Source organism: Tyto alba, unplaced genomic scaffold (genome assembly GCF_018691265.1).
Source record: "Tyto alba isolate M040663 unplaced genomic scaffold, T.alba_DEE_v4.0 Super-Scaffold_11, whole genome shotgun sequence".
In the NCBI taxonomy this organism is placed as follows: Eukaryota; Metazoa; Chordata; class Aves; order Strigiformes; family Tytonidae; genus Tyto; species Tyto alba.
The window spans coordinates 3,198,984-3,212,288 of record NW_024881273.1 but is presented as its reverse complement, the minus strand read 5'-3'; the positions used below and the strand labels follow the sequence as shown (position 1 = coordinate 3,212,288).

General features: G+C 56.5%; 1 protein-coding gene across 2 annotated transcripts; it reads left to right on the top strand.

The window, feature by feature from the left end:
- Nucleotides 1–2,462: 2,462 nt before the first annotated feature.
- Nucleotides 2,463–9,992, top strand: LHX3 (LIM homeobox 3). 2 transcript variants are annotated; one of them, XM_042786786.1, is made up of 6 exons: nt 2,463–2,595; nt 5,459–5,630; nt 5,864–6,066; nt 6,249–6,400; nt 6,523–6,694; nt 8,409–9,992. In XM_042786786.1, exons 1-6 carry the CDS (start codon nt 2,526–2,528, stop codon nt 8,825–8,827), a joined length of 1,188 nt encoding a protein of 395 aa, XP_042642720.1. In that variant the 5' UTR covers nt 2,463–2,525; the 3' UTR covers nt 8,828–9,992. The 2 variants fall into 2 exon arrangements, with proteins under 2 accessions (XP_042642720.1, XP_042642721.1); XM_042786787.1 differs by lacking the exon at nt 2,463–2,595 and adding an exon at nt 4,259–4,453.
- The last annotated feature ends 3,313 nt before the right edge of the window (nt 9,993–13,305 follow it).

Below are 13,305 nucleotides of genomic sequence, written 5' to 3'. Positions count from 1 at the left end.
ATCTTCCCTCCCCTTAAGCCTTAACATCTCCCCTGGCCGGGATGCTGCTGAGCTCCTTCTGAATCTGGCTGCACCATCCACGGTGCCGCTGAGAAGTGGGGACAGATGACTCACTAAAAATATATATTACCTACCTGCAGACATACTCCAAAAGATTAGTAGAAACCAGGAAGATTTCTAAACCTATAGATAAGGTTCGTTCTTTGAAGTTGGGCACTGCAACCCACTTCTCCAGAGAAACCTGCGTTTCCTTCCTGGCCTGTGGCCTTTCCTGGAGAGCAGCGACGTTCCCCTGGGGAATGAGCTCCTCGCCCAAATCTCCTGTGTTCACCCTCAAACATTGTCCCTACTGGGGCAAGGGGGGGCAGTGTCCTGTCCCTACCACCCAAAGTTAATACATCTGCTGCCTCCTCTTAGCGAGGTGCTAAGGGTTGTCCTGGGAAGTCCCCTCTGGACTCTGGACTGTTCAGCAAGGTGGTGGGGACCAGGGGTGTCGTGCACAAACCGGCCCAAATTCCTCTGGCAGGAGGAGGGTGCAGCCCCCGGGTCTGTCCACAGAAGGGAACAGGGAGGGGAATATTGTTTAAGCCCAGATTTCTCAGGGGCTGATAAGTGACCTGCTGAACCAGAGAAGAGAGAGAAAAAATGGGAATAAATATGTGTGGGTTTGTTGTTTTTGGTTTGTTTGTTTTGTTTTGTTTTGTTTTTTTCTCTAATGGTGGCAGAACCACAATGAGGACGATGATGGGCAGGGTCTGGTGCCTGGGCAGGAGGGTACAGGCGTGGGTGTAGTGTGGCCAAAGGGGCTTTTTGTGAGAACCCCGGAGATGCTGCCACAGTGTGAGTGACCTGAGTGGGCCAGCGGCCAGTGCCCTCCATCCTGCAGAGCCACAACCGCCACGACCGTGCCCCGAGTGCTGGGCAACAGCCACCACCACACGTACACTTTCTTAAATTGCTTCCTTAGAGGATCAGACTAAAAATCTACTTATAAAACTGAGCTTAAAAAAGACCAGCTGGGGTGCCCCCCTCCTCTCAAAGGTGTTCATGGCCCTGGGGAGGGTCGAGCTGCCCCAGTGCTGTCGGTGCTGGTGGTACCAGCATTACTGCAGCGCCGTACTGGTGATGCTCCACCAGTGCTCTACCCCTGCCCCAGCTCTCCTCCAGCCTGGCATTTCTAGGTACTTTAGTTGGGGACACCAGATCCTGGTCCCCAAAATATCTCCCTGCACTATTTTCCAGTCATATGGGTCTGACCCCTCCCCAGCCAGGGGAACCATCTGAGGGGACACTCCTGAGCCAGCCGTCGGGCCCCGCACCGTGCAGGATCCTGAGCAGGCATGAAAGCAACCGGGCGCCCAGGGGTGCTCAGCAGCATCACGGGGCCAACACGGGTGCCACAGGGTGGGTGCTCAGCCCTGGGTGCTCCCCGGCTGCCCCCACGGGCGGGCGAAAGTCCCCGTGCAGGAACATATGTGTGTTTGGAGGCTCCCGCCCCTAAGCTGCTTTTATTAATTTGTAATCCCCTGCGAGCAGGAGGTAAAGGGATTCGGGGGATTAACGGGCTCACAGTAACAACCATAATTATCAGCTCCGGCTGCCTGGAGCAAGCAGCGCACACACGCCCGGGGTTGTCCCCCCCGCCGGCCACCCCGCCACACGCACCCTCTGCTCACACCCCAACACCTCCACGCACGCCGAGACACGAGCACCCGCGGAACGGAGCAAAACCACGCGGGTGCGGGCGGAGGCACACGCACACGGGAAACTGCACGGACCTGCGGGCACACCCACGCTGGCACGCTCCCCCCTCACTCACAGCCACGCGTGCAGAACCCTCGTGTGCACGCCCCTGCACCCCTCCGTGCACACGCGTGCTCCTGCACACACGCCGCGTGCACATGCGAATACACACGAGTCCGTGCCCGCCCCGTCAATTAATACAATGAACCTCCTCCAGCCGCAGGGCGCTGATTGCCGTGGGTCACACGCGAGCCCTCATCCGTCACTTCTCCGCTCTCATTAACTAATTACTGGAGGGGGATGAGCCCCCCCCCCCCCCCGCTCCCCACGGGCGGCGTCGGGGAAGACCCACGCAGCGGAGAAAAACGAAATCCGGGCACGGAGGCGGGCGGGGGGAGGCCGGTCCCGGGAGGAGGCTCCCACCGACGGCTACTCCCTCGACCCACGGCGTGCCGCCGTCGGGAGCTTCGCGGGGGACCCCGGGGCCGTTTTGCGCCTGAGGGAAGCGGCTACAGCCTGAGCCCACGCGTGGGACGTGAGGGGACAGTGTCGCCCCCCCCTTCCCCTCTTTTGTGATGCTAAAGAGCCCCGCGGTGAACCGCGGCCCAGCTGCGCCCCGACCCGCCGGCGCGGAGCCGCCCCCGCTCCGCCCCTCCGCCCCGGCCCCGCTCCGCCCCGACCGGCGGCCAGCCCCCGCGCCGCTCCCTGCGCTCCCCTCCGCGCCGCTCCGCCACTCCTCCGCAGCCGCCCGCGCACCTCGGACGGCGCCCGACGTGCCCGCGATGTTGCTGGAGCGGGTCCGCGCCGGCTCGGAGAAAGCAGCGGAGCTCTGCCCCTTCCCGCGGAGCCCAGGTGAGGGGAACGGGGGAAGCGCGCAAACATCCGCGTCCCCACCGCGGAGGCACCGGTGGAGGCTCTGGGAGCCCTGACGGGAGCGGGGCGACCCGCGGGAGTCGGTCCGCGCCCGTTACGCGCTCCCCGGGGGCACCGTCGGGGCAGGCTGCAAGGGGAGGGAGGGCGGCCCGACGGCACCGGGGGGTCCATCCCGATCCGTCCTGCCCGCCCCACGCTCCCTCTCGCTCTCTCCTGCCCCGTCCCCGACATCAGAGACCCCCCCGCTGCCCCCCGTACGCCGGCGGCTCCGGCCCCGCGCCCGCTCCAGGAACCCGTTTGAGTCCCGTCGGGTCTGGACCGGGACTCCCCTCCCGCTCCGGGGGCGAAAGCGGCGGCTGCCCCGGGCTCACCCCCTGCCCACCCCCGGCGGGAGCTCTGCCCGGCACGGCGGAGCGGCAGCTCCTGCCCGGGGCTCCCGCACAACGAGAGCAGGAACATAACGGGGATTTTCTGCCCACCGGTTTCACCCCGACGGTGGGCACCCCCTGCGCCAGCCCGCCCAGCTCCGATCCGGCTTTTTCCCCGCTTTGGAAAAAACTCCCGTTAATTCCTGTCCTAACTACTTTTCCCCTCCAGTTTAACGAACGGAGACAGCGCTGGCGGGGCGGGGGAAACCTGGCTTCGCTCCCCCGGGGTGTCCAGGCCACCGGGGGGGTCTCACCGGGGGCGGCAGAGCCCGGGCCGGGGCGGCGGGGCCGGTCCCTGCTCGGGGCCGTCCCAGTTCTCGACAGCATCGACGGGGCTTAAAAACAAAACAACGAGGAGACGGGTCGGGGGCCCCGCCGGTGTGCGGGGACCGAGGTGTCACAGGTAGCGGGACCGACCCCGTGGGCCGGGCAGCCCGGCAGCCCCCCCCGCTCCTACCCCGGGCTTTGGCGCCCGGTTTGTCTTTCCGTGGCTCTCCCCCGCGGTGCGGAGATGGCAGCCGCGGTAGTTGCGCGTTTGAGCCAGCAATCAGGAGATGGTTTTGCGATCGGGGCGGGCGGGGGGGGGACGGAGGCGACAACGCCGAAAGCGAACCCCCCGGTAGAAGGAACGACGCGAAAACGCCGTTTTCCCACTGGGCGCGATGGGTCCCGCGGTCTCCGGCCGGGCTCCACCGGGGAGGCAGAGGGAAGGAGCGGCGGGGCTCACCGGGGCTTACCGTGGCGGGGGACTGGGGCAGGGCGGCAGGATTGGGCCCGGTGGGAGTTTCGTGCCGCCGCGTGGGTCGAGCCGCGCGGTGCTTTGCGGGGGCCCGGGGGCAGATCCCGGCGTTTGCGGTTCAACAACGACCCCGGGGAAGCGGCCGCCGCTGGCTCCCCGCCCCGGGCGCTGCCTCCCCCCCCATCTCCCCCCCCCGCCACGGTTCGGCCCCGTCGGGGGGTGGCCCCCGCCCCGGTTTCGTTTCTGTGCGCTCCGGAGCCGTCGCCCTCCCGCCGTGCCCGGCCGGGAAGGGGAGGCGGGAGGGGATGTGCCGCCGGCCCCGGAGGCGGGGGGGGGATTAAATACAACGCGCCGCGATGCCCAGCCCGGCGCTTCAGCCCGGCACCGGCAGGGAGGGCCGGCATCTAAAAATAACCCGCTTTAGGGAATTAAATCTCCGGCGCCGCGGGGGTGGCAGCGGCCGGGGGGGTTGGGGTGTGTCGGGCAACTGCCGCCGTGATTTGGGGGCCCGGGAAGAGCCGGCGTGGGGGAACGCGCCCCGGGCCGGCCTCGGCAGCGGCGAGGCGGGAGAACGGCGGGGGCTGCGCCCGCACCCCGCGGAAGATGCGCCAGTGCCCGCGCCCCGCCTGAGGGAGCGGCGCTGCCGCGGCCCGCGGAGTCACCATGCAGCGTAAGAACCGCGGGCCGGGCTGGACCGGGACCTGGCGGGGCTGCGCCGGGCTGTGCCGCGGTGCCGGAGCCGGTGCCGGTACCGGAGCCGCGTCCTCCCCGGGCCGCCCGGGGCCGGGGCCGCCGCCTTTAGCGCTGCCGTTATTGGGGTTATTTGTTCGGACGCGGTGAATTGTTGGGGTGACGATTGATGCCTATAACGAGATCGTCTCTACCACTACCCCTGAGCACAGCTATACATCGCTATATCACTATATATAGTTATCTTTACATATAGGTACTCTTATATCTGCATCTATCTCTACAGCCGTGCCTATATATCTCTCCATCTGTATCTATATCGAGATATCTATATTTATGTACCTTTATATCCACATTTTTACCTACCTATCTATATCTATACCTATATACTGATAGCAATATATTTATGTCTATATATCTGTACATTTTCGTTCTCTATCTGTGATATCTGTTTATTTTTATATCTCTATTTCTCTGTGTCCTTATATCATCTCTTTCTGTATCACCTCTGTCGGTATCTGCAGGGCGACAGGGCAAGCCTACCGCGTTTTTATTTTCAGTGCAGTTCTCGTAATTTTTGGCAGTTTATTTTCTCACTCTGTCCGGGCTACCCCGCCGTTATATGCAGGTGAATTTTCAAAGTGTAGGAAAAGCAAAAAGAGCCCGGAATAATTGCATTGCGACTTTGCCGGCGGCTCAGCCCACGGGGTTAATTCCGTCCCCATCACTTCCCTTCTCGTTTTCTTCGGTGTCCCTGGGCGCTCCCCCCGCTGTGCGTGGCCCGGGGGTTTCGCTGCTCTCCGCGGCGCGGCGGGGAGGCTCACACGGCGCCACGCAAACGAATTTGAACGCATACTAATTTTTTTTTTTTTTCGGGGCCTTTTCCCGGCCCACCCCCCCGGGTCCGCCGTCGGGCGACAGCAAGTCCGTGGGCGGCGGGCCGGGCCGTCGGGGCGGCGGTTGACGGGGGGCTGCCTCCCCACAGAGATCCCGCTGTGCGCCGGCTGCAACCAGCACATCGTGGACAGGTTCATCCTCAAGGTCCTGGACCGGCACTGGCACAGCAAGTGCCTGAAATGCTCCGACTGCCAGACGCAGCTGGCCGAGAAGTGCTTCAGCCGCGGGGACGGCGTCTACTGCAAGGAGGACTTCTTCAAGTGCGTGGGGACGGGACCGCGGTGGGCGCGGGTGGGTGTCAGCGCGGCGGGCAGCAGCGCGCAGGGACACGCGTGGGGGTTCAGCACCGCGGACAGCGGCGGGGCCGGGGTTCAGCACCGCGGACAGCGGCGGGGCCGGGCCGGGGCCACCCCCCCCCCCCTTCCCGCGCTCAGCCGCCGCTTGTCCCCTTGTGTGTCCCCCCTCCTTTTTCCCACTCCCTCCTCCCTCTCAGGCGCTTCGGGACGAAGTGTGCCGCCTGCCAGCAAGGCATCCCCCCGACCCAGGTGGTGCGCCGGGCCCAGGACTTCGTTTACCACCTGCACTGCTTCGCCTGCATCGTCTGCAAACGGCAGCTGGCCACCGGCGACGAGTTCTACCTGATGGAGGACAGCAGGCTGGTCTGCAAGGCAGACTACGAGACGGCCAAGCAGAGAGGTACCCCTTGCCTCGGCCCTCCCACCCCCCCCGAGGGCAAGGGGGACGCGGCCCGGGGCCCCCCTGCCCTCCGGTGCGGCGGGCGGGAGGGGCGCCGGGAGCATCTGCCGTCGGGGAGGGGCCGGAGGGAGAACGGGGGGGTCCCACGCTAACTTCCCCTCTAACTCGCACCGTGTCGGCAGAGGCTGAGTCCACGGCCAAGCGGCCCCGCACCACCATCACAGCCAAGCAGCTGGAGACCCTCAAAAACGCTTATAACAACTCGCCCAAACCGGCGCGGCACGTCCGGGAGCAGCTTTCGTCGGAGACGGGGCTGGACATGCGGGTGGTGCAGGTGAGACGGGGAGACCCTCATCATCCCCCTCTCAGCCGCCCCCCCATCGGGTCTGCCCGGGGGGCGGCGGGGAAGGAGCCGGCCCGGCAGAGAGGCAGCTCCCCCTCCTGTCCCGCTCGCAGGTCTGGTTCCAAAACCGCAGGGCCAAGGAGAAAAGGCTGAAGAAAGATGCTGGGAGGCAGCGGTGGGGTCAGTACTTCAGGAACATGAAGCGATCCCGGGGGACCTCCAAGTCTGACAAGGACAGCATCCAGGAGGAGGGACCTGACAGCGACGCCGAGGTCTCCTTCACAGGTCGGTCCCCGAAGCCCCGTTTCCACCCGGGGTTTTGCAGAGCGCGGTCTGTGCCCTCCCTACAAAGCTGCTTCCCCCCCTCGGTGCTCCATTAATAATTTTCAATCTTATATCATGAGTAAAAAACAAGCGCCCAAGGTGGGAGAAGTGATTTACAGCAGTGCAGCCGCGACTGCCCGGTCCTGGCAGGGCTGTGGGGGGGGACTGGGGGGGCCGTGGCGGAGGGACCGCAGGGAACATTCTCCTCTCCCTCTGGGGGGCTGGATCAGGCCCAGAAAGGTGCAGGGAGAGCAGGGAGAGCTCCCCGGGCAGGTACTGAGGATGTTGGAGCCTCTACTTGTATACAGCCCTTGCAAGGGACTCTTAAAAATACAAAAAATCCCAAAGTCGGGAATGACTGAGCATTTCTCTGGGGAAAAGTAGGTAGATTTTTTTTCTTTTTTTTTTTTTTTTTTTTCATCATATTTAGACGTGGTTTTGTTTGCATAGTTACTAGTTTGGACTCCCTTCCCAGCTCTGCGGGAGCTGTTACCTCTCCACTGTGCTGCAAAAAGCAGGTTGCTGCATGTTAGGAGGTTCCTGCATCGGAGGGTCCCATTTTTGGAGCCGAGATTTCTGCGGACAAACCCAGGGACATGGCTACATCAGCTCCTGTCCTGCAGAGCCTCACCCCGCACCCTCCAGGCCCAGAGCAACGGGGCAGGAGCAGGATGTGGCCCCGTGCTGGGCTGGGGGCATTGGTGCCTGCAGCGCTGCGGGGGGCACATCCTCCACAGCCCCAACCCCCAGCCCAGGACCGCGGGGGGGTCTCTGGCGACGTGATCTGGTCTGTGTGTGGGTTTTAGGGATACAGGGGAGAAGCTGGAATGCAAAACTCTGTGTACATATTTACACAGACACACGTCTATAATGCACGTATGTTTATACACACACAGCTTTGCATCTCAGCTTCTCTCCTGTGTTCCTAAAAACGATTTGATTTTCAAGTCTGTTTATACACGCTGTGCCTCAGCGTCATTAAATATGAATATACTATAAATAATAACTAAAAAATGTTGAACAATTATTGATAGCTTGATGCCACAAACAGGTTTGTATCCTAGGCAACAGAGCAGCTCTCACTGTCCATAAAGCCCCTAACGAATGCAAACAATTTTTGCTGGTAACTTAAAAAATACTGCTCATTTTTCAGAAGTGTTTTTAGGTCATACAAATACATTTCATTAGCCTGTGTCTGAGCAGACAAATACTGCTGAGATTTAATATCTTTTTTTTCTGAGCAATGGAGAGTTTTTCTTGCATCGGTGAGTGAGCGTTCAGGTAGCTCCTAAAAATGATAACGAAATACAAGATAAACCTCAAATCCAAATAGAAATGCAGAACAAAAGGTGAAAATATATTGAACTCACATTTCCCCTTTAAAGGATTATTTTTAAATCACAGTCTTATATTTTAATAGGTACTTTTCATGCATATTTTTAAAATCCAAACTGTGTTAGATGTTTGTACTGAGGAAAAATAATAATCCCACGGCCTTCTATGAAGAACTATCAACAAGGCTGGGAATAATAAGGAATTACAAGTGGCAAGTGCGTGGCTGCTCAGCTCCCATCCACCTAATCTATTTATACCCAGAGCTTGCAGGGGTTCCCCTGTGACCGCTGCCAGCCGTGACCATTGCTCTCCCAGTAAACCCAGCCCGTTTCCCTTTCAGATGAGCCCTCTATGTCCGAAATGAGCCATTCCAATGGGATTTACAGCAATCTCAATGAAGCGTCCCCTGCTCTGGGGAGACCGGCTGGCACCAACGGGAGCTTTGCTCTGGATCCCAGCGGCATCCCAGCTCAGGACCAGTACCACGACCTGCGCTCCAGCAGCCCTTACGGGATACCCCAGTCACCAGCTTCCTTGCAAGCACTGCCAGGCCACCAGCCTTTAATCTCCAGCTTGGTTTACCCCGACAACGGTTTGGGCATCATGGGACAAAGCGGACAAGGGGTCCCCCAGTCCATGAGGGTCCTGGCCGGGAACGGACCCAGCTCCGACCTCTCCACCGGCAGCAGCGGGGGATACCCGGATTTCCCTGCCAGCCCAGCCTCTTGGCTGGATGAAGTCGACCACGCTCAATTTTGATACAGGGTCCACCGCCGCGCAGTGGGAAGGGAAAGGACTCGGTGCTGTTAAACGTCACCTGCTCTTGGAAACGAAGGAGGGACAAGTGGTGACTGCGGAGCGGGGCAGGAAGGCGTGACGCCGCGGAGAGAGCGGGCGTGCTGTCGGAGGGCGAGCCAGCGGCGGGCGAGCGGAGGGCGGCGGGCAGAGGCCGTCGCACCGCAGCGGTTTAGCAGACGGAGCGTCCAAACGAGCCTGGTTATTGTGTCTTTACTAAACACCGAGACTTGTGCTTTACAGATTTGATATAAGGTATTTTGCTTTCTGTTGTCAGTGCATTCTCCAAAGCAAGGACTTGCTTCATCACCCATCCACACCGAAACCTTTTTAAGAGAAAATAAAGTCCTCATCCACGGTAAAAGGTGTGACAATGTCTATATTTCTATAGGAGAAATGTTAATAGTGAATCATTTCAGAAATTCATAGTAGAAAACAACTCTGTTCTTCCAGCATATTTTTTAAAAAGCGCATCGATGCGGTATGTTTTGCTTTATTTTGAATTTACGTTAACTTTTCTAAAATGAAATGCTCTTTAACATGCCAATCATTTACCAACAACCCTTTTCCTTTGTAAAATGAAAATCAGATGTTAATTCTTCTTCTCATCTTTTAAATTTGTAGATTGCTAGTTTTATTCTTCCATATAAGCATTAAACCGTGGATAGATGTATTTATTACCAAATAACTACACTTTTATCACGAGGTCAAGAGGTGATTTTTTTCTTGACCCAGGAACACTAGCAGCTCTGGGTTGTGAATCTTATGCTTTTCTTTCAAATGCGTTTGCAACAGTTTTACTGCAAAGTGTCTCAAAAATCACCCTGATGTCTTGTTGCCAAATACCTTCCCGGGGGGGTCTCTCAGCTGGGGGGTTCGGCTGGTTTTGTTCCAGCCGTTCTGCGGGCACTGCTGGGAGCGTGCCGGAGCGAGCACACGCTTTCCTGGTGACACATTTGTGTATTTCTGCAGATATAGTGCGAGCTGATTGTGAGGAAAGGCAAGACAATATGTATATCGTTCTCTGTAAAAAAATTATTGAATTAACTGTAGATTATGTGAATGTCCAGTGTCTTTTATTTATATTCTCGCTTTCTCTCTGATGATCAAATACTTCAAGATTACAAATAAATTTGTCAGCTAAACTTTAAATAGTCTTTTGCTAAATTCACATCAAAAGCATCAAGATAGGCAAAAAAAATACCTGAAACTAAAAGTAAAAGCCCTCAAAACTTGATGCTATGGTTCAACAAAGTGGTGAAATACACTCTTCCCTCTTACTAGAGGAGCAACCCCACCAATGTAAAAATGCTTTGATAAGCTGAAAGAAAAAATGGCAGTTTTGGAGGCTGGCAATCCTTAGGAAATCCAAACAGTATCGCTCTAGGCAGGCACGGGCTTTGATTGTGGGCAAGCTATTTTTGACAGGTCATGGCTATTTTTCAGCATTCACTGCAAAGGTAGAAATATGTAAAGCAGAAATCTGTGCTGATAAAGCAACAGAAAATAGCAGAGTCTGACACTGTCTGTCTGTGGACAGAGTTGTGCGTATGAAACACCAGAAGTCAGATATTGGGATATTTCAAAGAGAAGTCAGAAAGAAAATAAAAAAAAAAAAAAACAAACCCTGAGGAATTAAGCTTGACTGACCATATGCAGCCCGTGTGTGTGTGTACACACACGAGAGGCGTGTGCACACGCGTGTCTTCATATACAACTGTCTGTGGTCACGCTCCTGAGTGAAGCACTTTGCTGAAATCTCTGGTTTAAGAATCGGAGGGGAGACACTTTTTAAAGCACTGGGGCTTTGAGGCTCTCACTCCTCTGGGATGGTGGGGAATATTGGTACCGGGGTTTTAAGTGTATCGAGCATCTTTGAGAGCGTGTAGCTCAGAGACCAGCAGTGCCGGGGCCGGGGGTGCAGCTGCCTCCGGAGAGCTGTGCCGGCCCCGGGAGGCTGCCAGCACCCCGGCACGGCGCCTGGTGCCCCGGGGACTCACCAGATGTCAGGCGGAGACACCTGGAAAGTCCAGGCTTTTATTCTTTACCTTTTCTAAAGGCCACGTCGCCACTGCTGGAACAGGGTGACGTGTCGTTGTCTCCAGCCTCTCCCTGTAATCGCCCTCGCTGTTTTGCAGCTGCGGGGGGATGTGTTTGTCATAACGCCCCCCCGTCACTCCCCGCTTCCCAGCCTTTGCTCAGTGAGGGTGGGACACCGATGTCTCCAGAAGTGAGCAGGTGTTGGCAATATTTGCAGGAAGAGTTAGATTTGCAAAATCCTTGTTAACCACCAGCACTGTGTAAGCACCTTTACAGCTTTTCCCCCTCCTGTCACACGTGCGTTGCACCTGAGGAGAAGAAACACACCCAGTTTCTGCTCTCTGCGAGTGATCAGAAGCCTGCCCAAAGCATAATGGGTACACGCACACTGCCTTAGTGCTGCAATATTCACTCAACAGCGAGACTTTTTTTCAGGAGATCCAGTCCAAGAGCTCTGGCAGAGAAGGAAGAAACCCCACAGCGTGACACCATGGGGCTTTTGGTGTAAAAACACCACACCAGCTTCAACGTGGGGGTGATACATGCAAATTTGCTCATGTCTCTGCTCCTGGGGGATTTTTCAGATGGGTGAAGCTGTGTCTCCTGCAGTCAAGGCAGAAATTTGCCTCGTTCAGGTCTGAGCTCTCAAGTCTGAGGCCAGAGCTGGGCTCAGCAGAAAAAGTCTGGAGCTGCTTTTTCTTCCTTCTCCAGAACTATGTAATAGAGAGACAACTGTTGCTGCTAACCTGTAGGTACAGCGCAACGACAATGAGGCTTACAGAGTAATTAGAAAATTATGAGATTTTAAAAAACAGATTACAAAACTTCACCCAAACAGAAACCAAGAGTTTGTGTTTTCAAGAATTCTGTGGTTTCTGTTCTCTTGACTTATGATCTGGAATCACCCCCACCAAATCTGGGTAAGTGTTTTACATCAAAACATTTTGGCAGTTCAAGTAGAAATAATATTTTCCTACAAAACACTAAAAAAAGACTAAAAAAGACTCTTTATTCCTAAAAAAGAAGAAAATAAGAACAGAAAGACAGAAATGTTGTTGACTTTAGGATAATGCTGCTGTTATAAAACCACTGTCTAGAAACTGTAGTAATTGAACACATTATTTTATAGATCTTTTTTTCATCGTTTCCCTCCCAGCAAATAACGGGTGCTGTTCTTCCTCTCACCCTGGGAATTCCCAGCGGATTGCTGAATTTAAGAAAGGAAAAATGCAAATATCCCCCTCTGCCTTTGTGCTTGGCTCTGAAAGGCAGAACGGGCTGAAAGTTGCCGGCGCTTTTGCTGGTCTGAACATGGAGAAGAGCTCCCCGAATGTCCTGATATAAAATTCAGGGATTGCATTTCAGCCTCTCCTTTCAGGGCTGAGGCTCAGGGATTCCATTAATATAAATGCTTTCTTCCCATTAAAAAGAAAACCAATTTGGAAGAAGCAAATAAAACTAACACTATCCAACTGACTGACAGCTTGTAAAACCCAAACAGAATTAGGAAGAGGGGTTTTGCATTGCTCAGTTTGCAGGTGAGCTTTACAGCCTCCGCTGACTGGCGTGAGTGCATGACATGGGAGGCTGGAAATTTTGTGTGTTCTCAGTGAGAGAAATCTAATGTATAGTCCTTTTTTTCCAAACAGCATATTCATCTTCTAGAAGCATTTGTGCCTAAACTTGCATTCCCTACAGACACGGGGAATTATTAGATTTTGTGTCAAACAGTAGAAATATTTTTTTTTCTCATTCTGATTTCCTGTACGAGGCCAATGAAACTAAACCCCTTGTGTTAGGAGGGACAGACACCACCTTGCTGTCAGATATTTTCTGCAGTTTCTGGGGGGTGTCAGCTCTGCAAGGGAACCTGTTCACTGCAGCGGCCGAGGCTGCTGGGCAGGGAGCAGCAGCCCAGTGCCTGGGAGCTGGGCTGGGAGCCACGAGGCCAGTGGAAGCCCCGTGCTGGGAGGGAAGTGAATTCACCCCGTTCCACTCGTGCAGCTTCTACCGGAGCTGCAGCTCGGGGAGCCGGGGCGAGCCGAGCCAAACAGGGCCGGGACATGTGGGTTTTCTCCAGCCTGAGCCAGGGGAAGGAGGTGGAAAAGGGGGTCCTGGGGCTGGCCTGGGGACAGCCCACCTCCTGGGGACACAGGACCTGGGGACATTAGCGATGCTTTGGGGAAGTGGGGCAGGTGAAAGCCCTCACCCCCGGGGAGCAGGGAAGGTGACTGGGGCCAGGTGAACTTCGGGGGACCCTCCGCTGGCTTCTCCCAAACGTGTCAGAGCATCTGAGCAAAGACGTTCCCTGCGCATCCCGCCTTGCCTCTCCCTGCCCGCACCACGCTCCGTGGGAGCAAGGCAGGAAAGGAGACCTGCACGATTTATACACTGAAATAACA

What these genes read in the sequence shown, in the direction of transcription:
- LHX3 (XM_042786786.1), top strand. Translation starts at nt 2,526, where the DNA reads ATGTTGCTGGAGCGGGTCCGCGCCGGCTCGGAGAAAGCAGCGGAGCTC. An exon ending in TGCAAGGAGGACTTCTTCAA is followed by an intron (nt 5,631 to 5,863) that starts GTGCGTGGGGAC and finishes CCTCCCTCTCAG; the next exon opens with GCGCTTCGGGACGAAGTGTG. An exon ending in CGAGACGGCCAAGCAGAGAG is followed by an intron (nt 6,067 to 6,248) that starts GTACCCCTTGCC and finishes CCGTGTCGGCAG; the next exon opens with AGGCTGAGTCCACGGCCAAG.